We start from the raw sequence: 18,397 nt of genomic DNA, 5'->3' as shown, positions 1-18,397 counted from the left end.
TAGTCAGTGTTTGGGATTGACTGTTTTCAGAAAACAGTAGACAGGAGCAAATCAAATATGCTCTATATGTACAAAAAAGTCAGTTCCCTTCTGTGAATCATGATTAATGCTTGTAACCATAGGAACAGGCAGCACAAGACATTGTGTTGCATTTTTTAAGATGTTTTAATTTATATATTACTTAATTTTATATATATCAGTTAATATAAATATATATACATACACATTTAAAAAAGCACTTTATTAGGAACACTATGGTCCTAATAAAGTGTCAGACTTAGCCTTATGCTGTTGTAGCCCAACCGCCTCAAGGTTCGAGGAGCATTCTGTGATGCTGTACTGCTCACTACAATTGTACAGAGTCGTTATCTGAGTTACCGCAGCCTTTCTGTCAGCTCGAACCAGTCTGGCCATTCTCCGTTAACCTATGTCATCAACAAGGCGTTTCCGTCCTCAGAACTACCTGTTTCATGTGATGTCTCTGTATGACCGCACTGCCAAGTTTGTGATTAAAACCCCATATACCTTCAGTGTGCTGTGCTGTAGGGTGCGGCAAAAGTCGATGTAAATTTTGCTTCTATTTATAAAGCTTTAGAAAGTAATAGTGTTTTTTACTTACCAGAGCCAAAGTGTTATATGGATATGACATAATTTTCCAAAAGTTGAGCAGAGATGAAGGGGTAGAGCAGGAATAAAGAGCAGGAATTTTGGTTGTTTTTGCTTGATTATTCAGAAGAAATTTAGCATAAAGCTTTAAAATTTTATTTTATGTCAGTTGTCAATTAAATTTACCACATAATTGAGTCTGATACAGTTCAACTGGAAATGCACATATTGTAGGATGATGCTAAATTCATAACACCCAGACTGCATAATTCTAATAGAGGTATGTGATGATTGTCACAATGTATAAAGTGACAAAGTATGCAGTCATTATACAATAGGTGTTAAATGTGCATCCAGTCCTTAAATGATACAGAGGAGAGGCCAGTGCCGGGGCGGGCTTAGCAGCGACTGTGCAGAGCGAGGCCGGGTTTGACACCTGCAGTGGATTATCTCACCCAGCTGAGGCTGATTACATCATTAAAGGTGAGATAATCCGCTGCAGGTGTCCAACCTGGCCTCGTTCTGCACAGTCGCCGCTCGGCCCACCCCGCTCATGCCACCAGACTTAAATATAAACATATTAGTCATATTTATACAGCAAGTGAATGCTCATACATCAGACTCGTGGTGAACCTGCAGCAAACCTTTGGTGACAATGAAGTTTGCAGCAAGTGTACCAGAACTCTTGAGTTTTGTTAGGGAAGACTTTCTGGTCAACATGTCTGGTATTTACTATGTCAGTTACTGTGGTTACAGATGTTATTCATGAGAATACTAAAAGGGATTGGCTTCTGTTACTTTGTGAGCTCATAAAGATATTATTCAATCTGCTCCTTTAAACTGTAAACTGAGAGTCACATCTGTTAGTAAATATGGTTGTCAATCCCACACACTGTCTCTGTGAACATAACCTGTGTATAAACAAAACATTTATCAGTGCTCAAGACAGAACTGACAACCATTTTTTGCTGCTGTGTATCACTCTCTCTCTCTCTCTCTCCCTAAACAGGTCAGATGAATGGTGACCACACTCGTTTGGAGTTCAGTAATGTCGAGACTGGTATCCTGACTGAGCGGCGGTTTGCCTCCTCAGCTCCATCCAACTTCATTGGTCACCTGCAGGGCCTGAAGTTCAACGGCCTGCTCTACATTGACATGTGCAAGAACGGTGACATTGAATTCTGTGAGCTCAATGCTCGCTTTGGCATGCGCTCCATCGTGGCTGATCCTGTCACCTTCAAGACCAAAGGAAGTTACCTGGGTCTGGCTACACTTCAGGCGTACACCACCATGCACTTGTTCTTCCAGTTCAAAACCACCTCGGGTGACGGCTTCATACTCTTCAACAGTGGAGATGGGAATGATTTTATTGCAGTGGAGCTTGTCAAAGGGTAAGTGGAAGGATCAAAGTCAAAAGAGTTTCCAAGGATTCCAGGTTTTGACAAGTGAGGTTCAATCAATGAGGTTAACAGGTAATATTAAAGGTATAGTCACCCCCCAAAAAACAAAAACTCTTTAAAAAATTGTTTTTCTGTTGTTGACAGCCAAAGAGGTCATAAAGATACATTTTAAAAGGTAAGTAAATTGAGCATCTTCTAGATGCATTGTACAGAACAATGTTTAAAGACAACATGAAATCAAAATTTACCCTTAAACAATGTGCCTGGTCTTAACCAATCGATATGCCATTTTAAAAATGTCATCGATTTATTGCGAAATGGCACACTGTTAAACTCATTGACCAGGTACGTGGAATATAGGCTCATTTTCCTTAAAATATACTATATTCACTGTGAATTATAACATTGAGTATCAATGGATGCATCCAAAAGCTGGAAAATGTTGCTTTCATATGACACTTTTTCACTGCACGTAACTATTCGACATGACTCTCTTACTTTTCTGAGTTTTCTTTTCCACTGCTGTTTAGCGCCGCCTCAACGTGGATGGGATTATAAAATGATCGTCGGAGTTGCGCCACTTCTACTGTCGTGACATAATCTTAAATGCGACACAAAACAATAAACTATATCATGACCGCTAGCTCTTAGCTACTAGCTCATTGTGCTGCATAAAGCAGTTGTTGCATGGTGATTTTACAAAAGTGTAACAGTTAAATTGGCCTGGTTGTTTTAGAAGCAAGCTTTCCAGTTGCTGGTCAACTAAATAAAGTGAAGCTAGAAGCAGAGTATAGAGTTAACATACCATCCTCCATCGTGGACTCCCAACAATGCCGTGACTGAGTCCAGAGCACTCTCCCTCCCATTGCTCGCCGGTCTAGATAGCATCCATTTGGACGAACCACTTACACTTTTCCTTGATGTTTCTGTAGTCATGCAAGTTTTTTTTTAACTTTTCTCTACACTGTTGGTAGGTCCGGTGGTAGCCGTGTCTCAGCTGTGTGGCCAACAGCTGAGACAATTCCTGAAAGACTTTTATATTTTGTTTGTCCCTTACAAGAGGAACATCTGCACCTTGTTTATTGACCATGCCGTGGTTTTGCGCACAGCCATTTCTTTTTACAATTCGAAAGTCACATGAAAAAGTTATACTGCTATCGCTGTAGCTAACTTTAAACTAGTGGGTTGATATCCCTTGTCAAAAATCCAGTGAAGTCGAGTCGAGTCGACTCGAGTTGTACCATGTATTGGAAAAAGCCCAATAGTCTGGATATGGAGTTAGGATCAAATCATGTGCATTTCAAACTTTTCTGAGACCAGTGCAGACAGACAGCACACTGGAGGTTAAGTCATTCCCTAATAAGGGAGCAAGGGAGCATCCTATAGCTTTGCTATGCAGCCAAGTGCATTCACTCCTAACTTCCTGTCAAAAGTTCAGTTTCAGGTTGCAGATTATGTTTGGACCAGTTCATTTCTGATGTAATGTCCGTAACGTTCCAAAAAACCTAAATAACCTACACTCCTGGAACGAATCGTTGTGTCGATGTAGTGATGGAGCCCCAAAACACCTCAGATCTTTGAGAAAAGGCCAATGACAATTGGCGAGGGGGTGGGGAGAGACATATCTAGTATGGCAGCAGGCCGTGCCAGAAGCTGCCTTTACTCTCTATGTTTTTCTCTCCACAGAGTATTAGATTCGGCTGGGGCCTTTTAACGCTAATTACAGGGAAGGTGTTCTTGGCCTTTCCTATTCTTTCAGGGGAAAAGACCCCATAGAGACCACACCCTGCCCCAAAAGGGGGGTTGACATGTGGCAAATATGTCATATGGACTCAAGGCTGCACATGGAAGGGGCACGGCCATAGGTCCTGCCCCGATGGGGAGGAGCTCTACAGACATAGTGAACAGGGCAGAGATGGCTCTGCCCAATGGAGACGCGGGTCTACTGAAGGGAGATGAAAATACATCACAGGAGGTTACAGAGGTAACCAGTACAGGGCATGTTAGCACAAGTACTGGGTCTGACTGAATTCCTCTGCTGAATTTGTGAGCCAGAGGACTAGGGAGGAAGGACATCCAGGGTTCACGGTTCATGAACTCGATTGGGAGAAGAGCATACAACTTCACCTCCTGGAGGGGAATGGTGCTATATGTAAGCGATACACCCGGCCAGCTGCCCCGCATTATGAAACTTACCTGTTCGTACCTGATAGAACACGGGACAAAACCGGCTCAACCCGGAGATTGTAAAATCTCACAAAGGTCTTGGGTGTTGCCCAGTCCGCTGCTCTGCAGATGCAGATTGGCCTGGTAGGCTAATGTGATGGCGTCCACGATCCAGTGGGAAAGCCTCTTTTTGGAGACAGCATTCAGAGCTGTCCACCAAAGCAGACAAAGTGGTGCTCAGAGCTCTGCGTGCGATCCAAGTAGATGCGCAAAGCATGCACCGGACACAGCAACAATAAGGCTGGGTCTGCTTCCTCCCGGGGCAGTGCTTGCTGGCTTACCACCTGATCCCTAAAAGGGGTCGTGGGATCATTGGGCACATAGCCCGGTCGGGGTCTCAGGATCACGTAAGAGTTTTCCGGACTGAAATCCAGAAGCGTTTCGCTGACAGAGAACGCTTGCAGGTCCCTGACCCTCTTGATAGAAGTGAGTGCAGTCAGGAGAGTGGTCTTTAATGATACAGCCTTTAACTTGACTGACTGGACTGACAGCAGGAACACAGAGAGGTCCCATGAGGGACAGAGGCGCAGCCTAGGAGGGTTCAGCCTCAGATGGTGCCCCGTCCCTGAGAAAGAAGGTCCTTCCTCAGGGGACTTTGCCATGGTAGTACTGTCACGAGGAGCATGCAAGGTCTGAGAAGCCTGGGTGGGACAATACGGTACCACAAGGGTGACTTGTTCCTTATCCTCCCTAACCTTGAACAGGTTTTGTATAAGTAGGCTCACTGAAGGGAACATATATTTGTGCAGCCCCCGGGACTAGCTGTGTGCCAGCAAGTCTGTCCCGAGGGGGGTTCCCATCAGGATATACCAGAGCGGGCAGTTGGAGGATTCCGGGAAGCGAACAGGTCTACCTGTGCTTTGACGAATCGACTCCAAATCAGCTGGATCACCTGGGGGTGGAGTCTCCACTCTCCCCTTAGGCGTTGAGGTTGCCGGGGATGTGAGTGGCCCGCAGCTAGAGTGTAAGCCACCTTCGTGGTTTATATACGCTACTGTTGCCATTTTGTCCATCCAGACAAGCATGTGCTTGCCCTGGATAAATGGCAATGGCCTCCGCAGGGAGAGTACTGCCAGCAACTCGAGGCAGTACAGCTATAATAATTGTATTATTATTATTATTTTGTTTTGTATTTATTTTAGAATCAAACCATTGGCATATAATGAAACAAGAGTAGCTGAAGTAAAATTATCTTAGTAATAGACCTACCTATGGCTATGTAAGTATATAAAATAATATTTTTTTTAGGCAGAGGCTATTTTCACTAAGTGTTATTAGCAACACAAAGCATTGTCTTTTACACTAAGTGCTAATAATTTTAAGCTGTTTGCACTACAGTACTTTTTACACCTCTAATGTTTATTTAGAATCCCAAAGACACCCTACACCAACCCCTATCCCTACTTCTAACCCTAACTATCTCAACAATTAACCATGGTTCCACTTGATGGCTATACGGCTCATTTCCAGCAGCTTTCTCTCCTTCTGCACGACGAGTGCTTTGAGCTCCCCCTCAGCACAGCCGCCTCTAGTCGAACCAAAACTCCCCGACGCGATGTCTTTGCAAGGGCGCGATAGAGCCTGTCCCTCCAGCAGAGATGGGGAAATGGTTGTACAGCCCTTACTTTGTGCTAAAGAAAGGGGGTGGGGTGTGGCCAATCTTGGACCTGCTAGTTCTGAACCGGGCCTTACACCGACTCCCGTTCAAGATGCTGACGCAGAAACACATTTTGACGTGAGTCTGGCATCAAGATTGGTTCACGGAGGTAGACCTGAAGGATGCTTACTTTGAGGTCTTTGTTGTACCTCGACTCAGACCAGGCGTATCAGTACAAGGTCCTCCCCTTCGGCCTGTCCCCTCGCGTCTTCACGAAAGTCACAGAGGCAGCTCTTGCCCCGTTAAAGGAAGCTACCTCGGTGAATGGCTAAACATGCACACTCTCGAGATTTGCTGTGAGTGCACAGGGATTTGGTGCTCAGTCGTCTAGGTCTTCGGGTAAACTGGGAAAAGATCAAACTCTCCACGGTTCAGAGCAACTCTTTTCTCGACATGGAGTTAGACTCGGTCTCAATGATAGCATGCCTCACAAGCAAGCATGCACAGTTGGTGCTGAGCTGCCTGGAGTCATTCAGACGGAGGACAGCGGTTCCACTGAAACACTTTCAGAGGCTCCTGGGGCATATGGCTTCCTCAGCGGCAGTCACGCTGCTCAGGTTGATGCAAATGAGGCTGCTTCAGCACTGCTTCAGACTCGAGTCCTGAGATGGGCATGGTGCCGGGACACACATTGCATAACTATCACGGTGCTCTGCCGCCACTTATTCAGCCCTAGGATAGACCTTGTGTTTCTATGGGCAGGAGTTCCCCTACAGCAAGTGTCCAGACGTGTCTGTGTCATGTGTCACCACAGCTGCCTTCAAACTGGGCTGGGGCACCATGTGCAACGGGCACGCAGCTGCCGGTTCCTGGTCAGAACCGCGACTGGGTTGGCATATCAACTGCCTAGTGTTGCTGGCTGTACTACATGCCCTGCGGAGGACATTGCCATTGATCCAGGGCAAGCATGTGTTGGTCCGGTCCAACAACACAGCAACAGTAGCATATATAAATCGGCAAAGTGGCGTACGCTCTTGTCGCATGTTGCAACTCGCCCGCCATCTCCTCATCTGGAGTCTGCAGTGGCTGAGGTCGCTGCGGGCCACTCATATCCCAGGCAGCCTCAATGCCACAGTGAATGCGCTGTCATAGCAGGCAATGCTCAGCAGAGAGTGGAGACTCCACACCAAGGTGGTCCAGCTGATTTGGAGTCAATTTGGCAAAGCACAGGTACACCTGTTTGCTTCCCGTGAATCCACCCACTGCCCGCTCTTGTATTCCCTGACGAGAGCCCACCTCGGGAAAGACACGCTGGCACACAGCTGGCCCCAGGGGCTGTGAAAATACACATTCCCCCCTGTGAGCCTGCTTGCACAGACCCTGTGCGCAGTCAGAGAGGACGAGGAACCCTCGTGGCCCCATACTTTGTTCTCGGACCTCACACTTCTCGCGACTGCACCTCACTGGCAGATTCCTCTGAGGAAGGACCTTCTCTCTCAGGGATGGGGCACAATCTGGTACCTGCCCCCAGACCTCTGGAACTTCTACGTCTGGCCCTTGGATGGGATGTGAAAGATCTAAGTGGCCTACCACCAGCAGTTGTAAACACGATCACTCAAGCCAGAGCTCCCTCTACCAGGCAGATATTATACCCTGAAGTGGCGTTTGTTCACAAATTTGTATTCTTCCCAAGCCGAAGACTCCCAGATATGCATAGTCGGGTCAGTGCTTTCCTTCCTGCAGGAGAGGCTGGAGGGGCGGCTGTCCCTCTCCACCTTGAAGGTATACATAGCTGCTATAGTCGCACACCACGACGCAGTGGATGGTAAGTCCCTAGGGAAACACAATCTGATCATAAGGTTCCTCAGAGGTGCCAGTGGCTGAATCATCCCAGGCCATGCCTCTTTCCCTCATGGGATCTTTCCATTGTCCTCTTGGGCCTTGGGAGAGCCTCATTTGAGCCATCAGAGTCAGTCGAGCTGAAAGCCCTCTCCTTAAAGATGGCCCTCCTGATTGCACTCACCTCCATCAAGAGGGTGGGGGACCTGCAAGTGTTCTCTGTCATTGACTCTTGCCTGGAGTTCGGTCCGGCAGATTTTCACATGATCATGAGACCCCAACGTGCCCAAGGTTCCCACGACCCCCTTCTGGGATCAGGTCGTGAGCCTGCAAGCGCTGCCCCGGGAGGGAGGAGGCAGACCCAGCCCTGTCGTTGCTGTGTCTGGTGCGTGCTTTGCGCACCTACTTGGATCACACGCAGAGCTTTAGATGCTCTGACCAGCTCTTTGTCTGCTTTTGTGGACAGCGGAAAGGGAACACTGTTTGAATCCAGATAGCCGTGCTGTGGGGCAGGTGCTATTTACACCTAGTACAAATAGTCACTCTATACGGTCACAAAAATGTTTTAACCAATATTATTGCTCCAAAATCATAGGCAAAATTTTTTATATTGACCACCCTCTTTACAAAGTACTAAATGTTGATCTTTGACATTTTATATTTTGTCTTTCATTTAATTTGCATTTATCTTAATTTTAGAAAAATAATTAATGCAAAAAAAAGCCTAGGAATTGCCTGATATTTGGTTGATTTGACATAGAATAAACCAGGTATTTTCACAATCCAATCAGTTCTCCATTTATAAAATTAAGTCCTGTCCTACATGTCATCTCTTTGATTATAATTTCACATTATCACTGAAATACGTGTATAAAATGAATTGCAAATGACAAGTCACGTCGACTTAAAACATAATTTGTGAAGCAAGCTGCTAAAATGTAGAAAATGTATTACTTCATATATTACATCGTTTGTCTTGTCCATCCAAATAGACTGATCCACTTGGCCCAACCTCTAGTAGAGTATAAATCCATTGCCCTTTTGAACAAGTGTCCACTCTCATGGCCTCTCATTGTGGATCAGCTGAGTTTGTAGTGGCCACTTCAGTGTGTACTTGTGTGCATTGTTCTACGTTGTTCTAAAAAAGCTCTGTTTGTCTGTGTGTTCGTCAGGTATATCCACTATGTGTTTGACTTGGGAAACGGGCCGAGTCTTCTGAAAGGAAACAGTGACAGTCCACTCAACGACAACCAGTGGCACAACGTGGTGATCACTCGAGATGCCAGCAACACACACATGCTCAAGGTGGATGCCAAGTCTGTCAGCCAGGTGGTCAACGGAGCAAAAAATCTTGATCTGAAAGGTCAGATTCACTTGACCTTTTACTGACATTTTTGATTGCACATTTGACATTTTGTAATAAATGAATTTATGCAAATAAGATTTTTTATCCTATCCTTTAATAAGTAAATATGAGAATAATATTTACACTGTTTGAGATTAAACAGCATCCTGATAAAACATGTAAATCATATTGAACTTCAGCTCATAACTCATCCTGCACCATTTGTATTACACACATAAGGAGAGGTGTGCTATTACTTTTCTAAGCTTATACTTATCATCTAGAGGGCAATAAAACTAGTAAAAGAAAATCACAAAAAGAGACATTAGTTGAGACCAGAATATCATAGAGACCAGGGTAGAATGGCCACCAGGAGAACCGGCACTTTTCCTGGTAGGTCGGCCGCAAAACAGGGTCAAGATATGCCAAAGTGGTCCACGGTAAGATGAAGGGGTCCCGCGAAATGGTGTCGCCATTTGCTGAAGGGGGCCACGATATGCAGAAGGGGACAGCGAGACAATTTTCCACAACACCAGGGACAGCGAAACGCATTGCCACAAATTTACATGCAATTACATGCTTCAGCTTTAACAATTTTTATATTATTGTGCTCTCTTTGCAGGTGATCTGTTTGTGGCCGGTCTGGGGCCTAACATGTACCAGAACCTACCAAAGCTGGTGGTTTCTCGTGAGGGTTTCCAGGGATGCTTGGCTTCCATGGATTTGAATGGCCGTCTGCCTGACCTCATCAATGACGCTCTGTTTCGCAGTGGGCAGATTGAACGTGGTTGTGAAGGTATGCAACACTTGCCTCTCCCTGAACCTCAGTATCAATGCAGCTAATTTACAGTTTGTTTCATTTTAACATGGCATTTTGAGGTGATTTTATCTGAAATAGATAGTGTGTTCAACTTCATGCAGCAATGCACAGGCCTATCGATACACATCTTGATGCAATGCATGCTGGTTAGAAATGCTGTCAGGCTTTCGTTAGCACAGCTGCTGTGCCACCATGTTATGTGCCTTCAAAGTACAGTGAGAGCCTTGGTCAGCCGCTGCAGTTGCCCCAAAACAGGTTTTTTATTCATAAATTGACCAGACTCTCTTGACGGCAACAATGATGTGCGTTTCATGTTTATTCAGACACCATTAGTTTGGGTAATTCTCACAAATCTGTGTTTTTAAAACACATGAAATCTTAAATGTCCTGTGGATTAAATCTATAATTAGTATTATTATTATTGTTATTATTATTATTATTATTATTATTAAAACAAATAATGACACTTTTATTAGTGTTAAATTAATAAAGGCTTATTTGGGACTTTCTTCTTGTACACACAGGCACTGTATCAGAAAGCACATTACCTTTTCAAATGAATAGGTTATGTAATAAATTAGTTATTACATGTAAAATCAAACGTTTGTTTATCTTACAAATTATTATCTGACAAATCCAATACTTTTGCATTCTGTGGGAAGCAGAAAGGATATGACTTTTCAACTTCCCAGACTCACTTATTGGTTAGGTGAATCGAAAAACTAGCAAAAATACAGTATTTGAAAGCATTAAAAATAGGATATATCTAAAGGAATTAATAAAAGGAATATGTACAGACTATTTCATAAAATAAAGCGGAGTATATGTTCTGAAACAAAACTATGAATATCTTCTAAGAAACTGAATTAGAATAAACATATTCAATGGTTATTACAGGAAGTCATGAATTTACCATCTGAGGTTGAGACTAACCAAATCCTGAAGCCTAGTTCAAATACTTAATTTAAACTCTGCAATGAACCATGAGGAAATGAAACCTCAAAATGGAAATGATTCTTTGTTTTACTGCTCTACTACTATGTTGTGGTGATATGTAGAGAGCCTCTGTAACCACTAGATGGTGCTGTGACCAAGGGCCAGCACTACTAGCAGCGCTACATTTTAACTGTAAACCATGACATATGATTTTTATATTAGATTTGTAATCAACATATTAGAGTTAACATATTACAATTCAATAATTGCCTTATCAATGTCCTATCTAACAGATTACTCCTTAAAGGTGAAGTGTGTAATTTTTTGGATGGTAAAATACTCCATCCTGTCATCCAAGCTTGATATGTGGAGTCTGGGGTTTCCCCATAATGCTAACAGTACATTGTTTGAGCTTCAGCCTGATAAACCAACATTGTCTCAGCCAATGCCGCAAGTCTGGAGCAGAACTATCTGTTTGACTCCAATAATGTCAGACCGGGGAAGTGTTTTGAAAATATTTTTTTAAGAAATTCCACACTTCACCTTTAAACATTTGTATTAACCTTGCCTTATAAAAATAATTACCCATGTTACTCTCTTTATCCTGCATACATTTTTCTTCTCTCCTTTGGCTGGTCTTCCCTTCACTAACTGCCCTTTGTTTTATTGTCCTATTGTCTCTGTCCTTTCCAACAAAGTTGGTTTCACCAAAGCTGACCTGCAAGGTAGAGGGTCTGACCTTTGCACCACACACACACACATACGCATGCATGCACGCACGCACACACACACACCTGGCTGAAAGTTGCAAAGAGCATTTACATTCTTCCCAGAATTACTGATGCTGACAGAGCACAAACATAGACAGACAGACAAACAGATAGGCAGTAATGCAGTGTAAACAAATCAACTGATATACAGGCAGGCAAACAAATTAACAGATAGACAGACAAATCAACAAAGATAGACAGAAAGATAGACAAACACATCAACAGAGATAGACAGACAGACAGACAGACAGACAGACAGACAGACAAGAAAAATGAACAGCTAGACAGACAGACAATCAACAGAAACTAATCAATAGATAGATAGATAAACGGGTAGATAGACAGAAAAACAAATAAACAGAGACAGACATATGGACAGACAATTCACCAGATAGAAAGATAGACTGACAGACAGACAGACAGACAGACAGACAGAAAAAGAGACCAATCAACAAACAGACAGACAGACAGACAGATAGAATATATTCATAAATATACATGAGACGTTGTGTAAATATATAAACAGACAGTCAAACAAATTGGCAGATTGACAGAAATGTTGTATGATAGACACAGACAAACAAATCAACAGAGATAGACAGACAATACATTGAAAGATAGTCAGACAGACAGACAGACAGGCAAATAAATCAATAGTGAGATACAAACAAATGAACAGACAGACAGAAAAGCATATCGGCAGATAGACAGGCAAATATTCAATAGATAGACACAGACAGAAAGTTAAACAAAAAATCTACAGATAGATAGAAAAAAAACATCATCAGATAGACAAACAAACAAATTAACAGATAGACAAACAAATTAACAAATCAACAAAGACAGACAGACACACAGTCAAACAAACTGGCTGATAGACAAACAAATCGACAGATACTGTAGGTACAGACAAACAAATAGACAGACAGACAGACATACAGACAGACATAATAATCGACAGATAGACAGACAGGTAAATAGACAGTCAGGCAGACAGACAGATCAACAGAGACAGAGAGATAAACAAATTGACAGATAGACAGACAAACAGAAATATAGACAGGCAGAAAAATAAACAAATATATAGACAGAAACAAAGGTAGACAGACAGATCAAAAGAGACAGATAGACAAACGAATCGACAGACAAATAGACAGACCAGTGTACAAATAAACAGATAGATTGACAGACAGGGGAAAAAAATGGGTGGAAAAACACATAGACAGACAGACAAACAGATTGACAGGCAGGCAGACACATAGACAGACAGATGGAAACCCTTTGACGTTGTCTTTCATACTGAAGGATTTACATGAGTTGATTTTATAGAAATCACTTTTCATGTCATCCAGATCTGACCTCTGCAGCATCCCAAGCACAAAGTATAAATCCAATCTCTATAGATACAGTATATTCCTTAAAGAACATTCCATCTTAAACCTTTCCAGTCAAGGTGACAAGATGTCATCTAGTGTTGAGTGCCCCGCTGCTTTATATGATTTCTGCAGCAACTGGCCACAATTTACTCCCCTGCTGTTACTTTTTAATGGATGTTTGGGTAATTACTAATTTTGACTGAGAGCAACCAAGAGTGAATCTTTAAAGGGGGAATCTAATAAGAGAAAAGGAATAGTTCTTCCATTTGCTTCTCCGACTCTATAACAGCACTTTCAGCCAGTGGAGATTGGATGACATTCACACTCAGGGCTTTGTTCTTGTCTTGAATGCATGTTTATCTTTCTGTTCTTTTGTTGGAGGTCTGAACTGCTGACATTGACATGACAGCGTGGTTTGAATGAATCTTTATCGAGTGTAAACAGAATTGTTTGCATTCTTCAAAGATTCAGCATGTGTCAGTTCACTGAACTAGTGTGGAACCTCAACACATGGTTTGAAGTGTGCTTTGTGCATGCCATGTATTCACATGCATCTCACTCCGTTCTTTTTTCTAGCAGTGTTCCGCGTGGCTGTTTTCGTATCTTTGTATGTAAATGCTCTCAAGTAACACTGAGCGATGTGACAGCATATAACGTGTGACGTTGGAAATGTGGCTAACTAAATTATGCTGCTCTGATTATACAGCAATATTTCCAAGGCATGTTTTAAAAAAGTTAGACACCAAGCAGAAAATTACAGTATAGCATACTCTACATGCTGTCTACACTGGGTACTTCTAATCTGAACTAAAGTTTTACATTATGTGAAGCTGTTTTTGCACAGATGCCAGACTTAGCATTAATCTGTTATGAATAATCATATATTTTGGTTTCTATAATGATAATAATTAAACAATATCACATGAGCAAGAGTGTGATATGGCCCTACATTAGCACCGCTGTGCAGCACTGGCCGCAGGCCAAGTGTCGTAGGTACGTGCTAATATACAACAGCGCATTTGTGCATGGAACTACTTTATTACGCAACTGATCAGAATCTGCCGTTGCTGGTTCAAAACAAATGATGCGTCCAAACCTCTGTTATTAATTCTAAATGTTCACTTCAGAAACATTATCACGGCTTGTGCTGTTTCTAACAAGTCATTGGATAAACAAGGATAGATGGATGGATGTGTGTTTGTCTGTGTGTTTGTCTGTGTGTGTTTGTCTGTGTGTGTTTGTCTGTGTGTGTGTGTGTGTGTGTGTGTGTGTGTGTGTGTAGAGAGAGAGAGAGAGAGAGAGAGAGAGAGAGAGAGAGAGATGGAGCATCTGCGATCACCTGTTGCCACACCCAATCAGAGATGCTGTCAGCTTTCTGAAGGTCAGCTTTCTCAGTGGAATATAGACGTCCAAGCAGGGTATTGCTCTCTATTTCAGGGTGCCGGTGCGCAAATTCACTATAGAAACAGTGATGGCCTCTGCCATTTTAAACAGTATCTATCCAATGTGGAAACTCACAGAGCGCTGTTCTATGTACACAATGACTAACGGATTCACTTTACGTCACCAACTGGCTCATATTACACACAAAAATGATCTTTTGCCACCACCTGCTGGCTAACATATATCATTTCACAAATAAAGAAAGTAACTCCTAACACATATGCACTACACTTACACTTTAGTTTAGAACAGCACGAACACAAGTGGAGTGATACACACACAGTGAAGCGTCTGAGTGCTGATGCTGTCACACCATCAGTGCTCATGGAACATCTCTCGTCCAATCAGATTCGAGGACTGGAACTAACTGTGTTGTATTAATAATAATAATAATTATTATTATTTGTATTATTATTATTAAGATATTCAAATCTATTATTAAATGTGCACTTTTTTTTCCTCATTATAAAAGTTGAACTCCTAAAGGCATGAATTGTAATTTTGCAATATATGTAGGAAATCAAGAGCACTCAAATTCAAATGAAGACAACAGTCATATCAGTAATCTTATAAAAGCTGTTTTATTCTACATGGAGAGGGTCCCATATGGGGGCTGCCATGTTACAATCACATGACCAGCCGAATACAACTCGCTTAATCTCAGTAACCGTCCTGTTATTTGACACTTTCACTCATTTATTAAAGTAATCATGTCTGACTGTGATTACTAAATTTCTACAGCGTTATCTGAAACTGAAAACTATTGATTTTAAATTATGCAGCATCCAAGCCACTAGGTGTCAGTGTATGTCCAAGATGACACAAAGACAAAAGTTACTGAGTGCACCTTTAATAAATGAGATGAAGCACCTTTCGTGTGTAAAGCATGGATTATCAAAAATAGCTATACTAACATAGAAAACATTTTACACACAAGGGCAATAGGGCTGTCAACAGGGCTGAGAAACTAAATTAAAAGTTTTCACTTCAATATTACCAAAATTTTATTATAGTCAAATCTGAAATTATATTCAGATTATTTATTATTATTATTATTAATTTATTATTATTTGATTTTGATAAATAGATCCCAAAATATATGATTATTCAGATAAAAATGAATGCTAAGTTTGGCATATGTGCAAAAACATTTGATTATATCAGTTAAATTAGACACATTTTTACAGGTATAAATCTTTGATACAACTACATGTATTCATGCAATAAAATCAATGGGCATGCTGTAATTGCTGTATATATATATACAGCAATTACAGCATCCCCATTGATTTTATATATATATTGTATTTTAGTTTGTCTGATCATTCCACCAGTTCAGTGCTGTTTGGTATTCAGGGCAATGAACTTCCATGCATGCTGGTCTTGCTGTGCCATCTGTGATGGAGATGCCTGATGGAATCTGTCATCACATTTAATTCACGCTGTTCCTCTTTCTCTCCCTGTACCAGGACCCAGCACCACCTGCCAGGAGGACTCGTGTGCTAACATGGGTGTGTGCATCCAGCAGTGGGAGAACTTCACCTGTGACTGCTCCATGACATCATACTCAGGCACACAGTGCAATGACCGTGAGTCTCGCTTATACTTCCTGTTGCTAATTGTGATGTCATGTGAATATCAGAAGGTTACTACGTCATTAGGACGTCTAGTTATAGGGATTGTGTGTTGAAAAATATAAATGATTGGTGATGTGCTTGGAGGTAGGAAGGCATCAAGGAACGTCCGAATCCAATGTTGGTATAACATGCTGTGTACTAAGATGTCTACTTTCCTCCGGTTCATTTTTGAAGGAAGCATAGATGTGTTCTTCTCTGCCTAGGATATCCCGCAGGTGGCAAATTCTAATCTAAACTACTACAGCAAAAAAAAAAAAATCCTATTGTCAAGCCTTGCTGGAACAACACTGGATCAACCAATCATTGCCTTCTGATTTGGGGGGGTGGTTAATGTAAGACCTGTAATTGGCTGACAGGGATGTTGACTCAGCAATATGTCTAAAAGTGGTTTTGAGAGTGTAAACGATACTAGAATGACAGTGAAAGATGTGTGGCCCATCTATCCAGTGAGCAGTCACAGGTTAATAGGCTGTGAGCAGTTGTAATGAGGTGTAGTAAATGTTTAAATGTCAAATTAGCCCAGCAGCCTCTGAAACATGGCAAAGCATATGCAGAAATGCTTCACCTCTAACTCGCTCTTTATTCTTTCCCTCTCTTTTGCTGTCGGTCATTAATGAAGAATAAGCTTTTGTCTGTTTCTATAATGATGTCTCCCATGTTTAACCTCCGGCAGTTGTATGCCGTTTCATCACTCTGACATTTCTAATCATACAGGCAAATTCAATTTCACCCGTCAAATGGGTTCTTGTGCTTGTGCGATGGTTGTATTTGCGGTCATGGCAGTTACAGCGAGTGCCGAAGACTTAACTTTAATGCCATGATGGTTTACTAGAGAAATAATGCATTTTCTTGTAAAAAGTTTATTAGAAATAATGCAAAAAATGTTTGTTCTCTTCTGAAAAGAGTAGCATAGTGTATAGGTTTTAATTGTATCTGTAATTAAACTTGACTTATTTGGTCTATCCTTAATGAAGCATAATCAGGCTCTTTTCTTCTGGAGCAATGGAGAAGTTTTGTTAGTTGACATTCTGCCTATGTTTGAAATGAAATTTTTGTTTGCTACTTACTGAATACTGCCAGAGACTATTTAGCAGAGATGGGGCAAGTTCTATTAAAATGAATGGGAGGAATTGGTATGGACAACAGTCAACGGATGTAGAAAGGAAGTCCTGCCATACAGGTAAAAAGAGCCAATCGCCTTTCAGATACAGACATCGCCTGTCAGTCAACTCCAGAACACACATGCACATTAGCTATACAAGCAGGAAAAATTGTAAAAAGCTTTTTTTTAGAGTAATCTGAGGTATAGAAGCTTGATTTATGATCACAGTGTTGTCAGATTTCACTGCTGATTTCAAATATGTTCTTTGATCATAACCTTGACCAACCGTTTTTGGGATTTCGGTGTTCCCCTATTCAAGTAGATGGGAGCTGCACTGGCATGACAGGAAATAGCTTCCAGAGAGTGTTCCAAAGATGGCTACCAATGGACTGACTTGCTAGAAAGATAGTATACACATTAAACTGCCTACATTTTAGTATTTTACATTGTCACATTACCTTATCACACTGTTTGTGAAAGTTGTCCAGGTATTATCGGATTATCTGTAAAAACAAAACAAATAATGAGTTAAAATAGAGGGCTGTGTAATGACTTCTTCATCATTCATTATATTGGAAATGTAAGGTTAATTCGAGAGCTTTTTGCATTGTAAGATACAATATTTTGTGCAGTGTTCTTTACCCGACATTTTGGCAAATTTAGTAGGTCATCCTATTATGCATAAAGTAAATTTGCATACTGTGCACAATATGCATACTATACAGTATAATACAGAATTTGTAAGAGCAGTATGTTACAGAATTTGTAAGAGCAGTATGTTAGTATGCTATTCCAAACATAGCCTCTCTCTTTATGCTTAGTGAGGTCATGCACATTTGGTCATCTGAGCACTAGGTGGCAATAATGCGCCTAACAAGTTGACACTAGCACGCAGCAAATGATCAAACTAGAACACACGCCCAAGAGCATGGAATTAGTTTTGCTTGTATTTTCACCACTGTCTTCATCTCTTGCCAAAAACATGTACACACACACAAACACACACACGCACGCACACACTTGCATCATGCGTCAAACACTCCCCCTCTCTCTTCTGTTATAAACGGTCTAAATTATAAGCAGGTATGATGTCTTCCCTCTGTTTGACATCCACAAACACAATTGCACACCATACGACAGAAAACTAGCACATTCAAGAGTGGAATGGGGGCCAGCTGTGTTCGTGGCCAGAGAAAGCGCAACCCTGTATGAGAGTGATTCTAATTAGCGGCTGTAGTTTCCCCTGCACATTTGTGGGAGAAAGAGCGCGTGGAGACAGGCAAGCATCTGCCTTTAATAA

At 41.8% G+C, this 18,397-nt stretch overlaps 1 protein-coding gene across 1 annotated transcript in view; it reads left to right on the top strand.

Moving 5' to 3' along the window:
* LOC127622054 (neurexin-3b-like) overlaps positions 1-18,397 on the top strand; it is a 349,280-nt gene that overhangs the window by 88,821 nt on the left and 242,062 nt on the right. The window contains exons 8-11 of the mRNA XM_052095964.1: positions 1,616-1,997; positions 8,841-9,031; positions 9,636-9,809; positions 15,828-15,947. Coding sequence (XP_051951924.1) covers positions 1,616-1,997; positions 8,841-9,031; positions 9,636-9,809; positions 15,828-15,947 — 867 coding nt within the window. The remainder of the gene's footprint in view (positions 1-1,615; positions 1,998-8,840; positions 9,032-9,635; positions 9,810-15,827; positions 15,948-18,397) is intronic.

This window comes from Xyrauchen texanus, chromosome 28 (assembly GCF_025860055.1).
Source record: "Xyrauchen texanus isolate HMW12.3.18 chromosome 28, RBS_HiC_50CHRs, whole genome shotgun sequence".
NCBI lineage: Eukaryota > Metazoa > Chordata > Actinopteri > Cypriniformes > Catostomidae > Xyrauchen > Xyrauchen texanus.
Note: the sequence above shows the minus strand (reverse complement) of the source record. Positions and strands in the feature narration are given on the sequence as shown.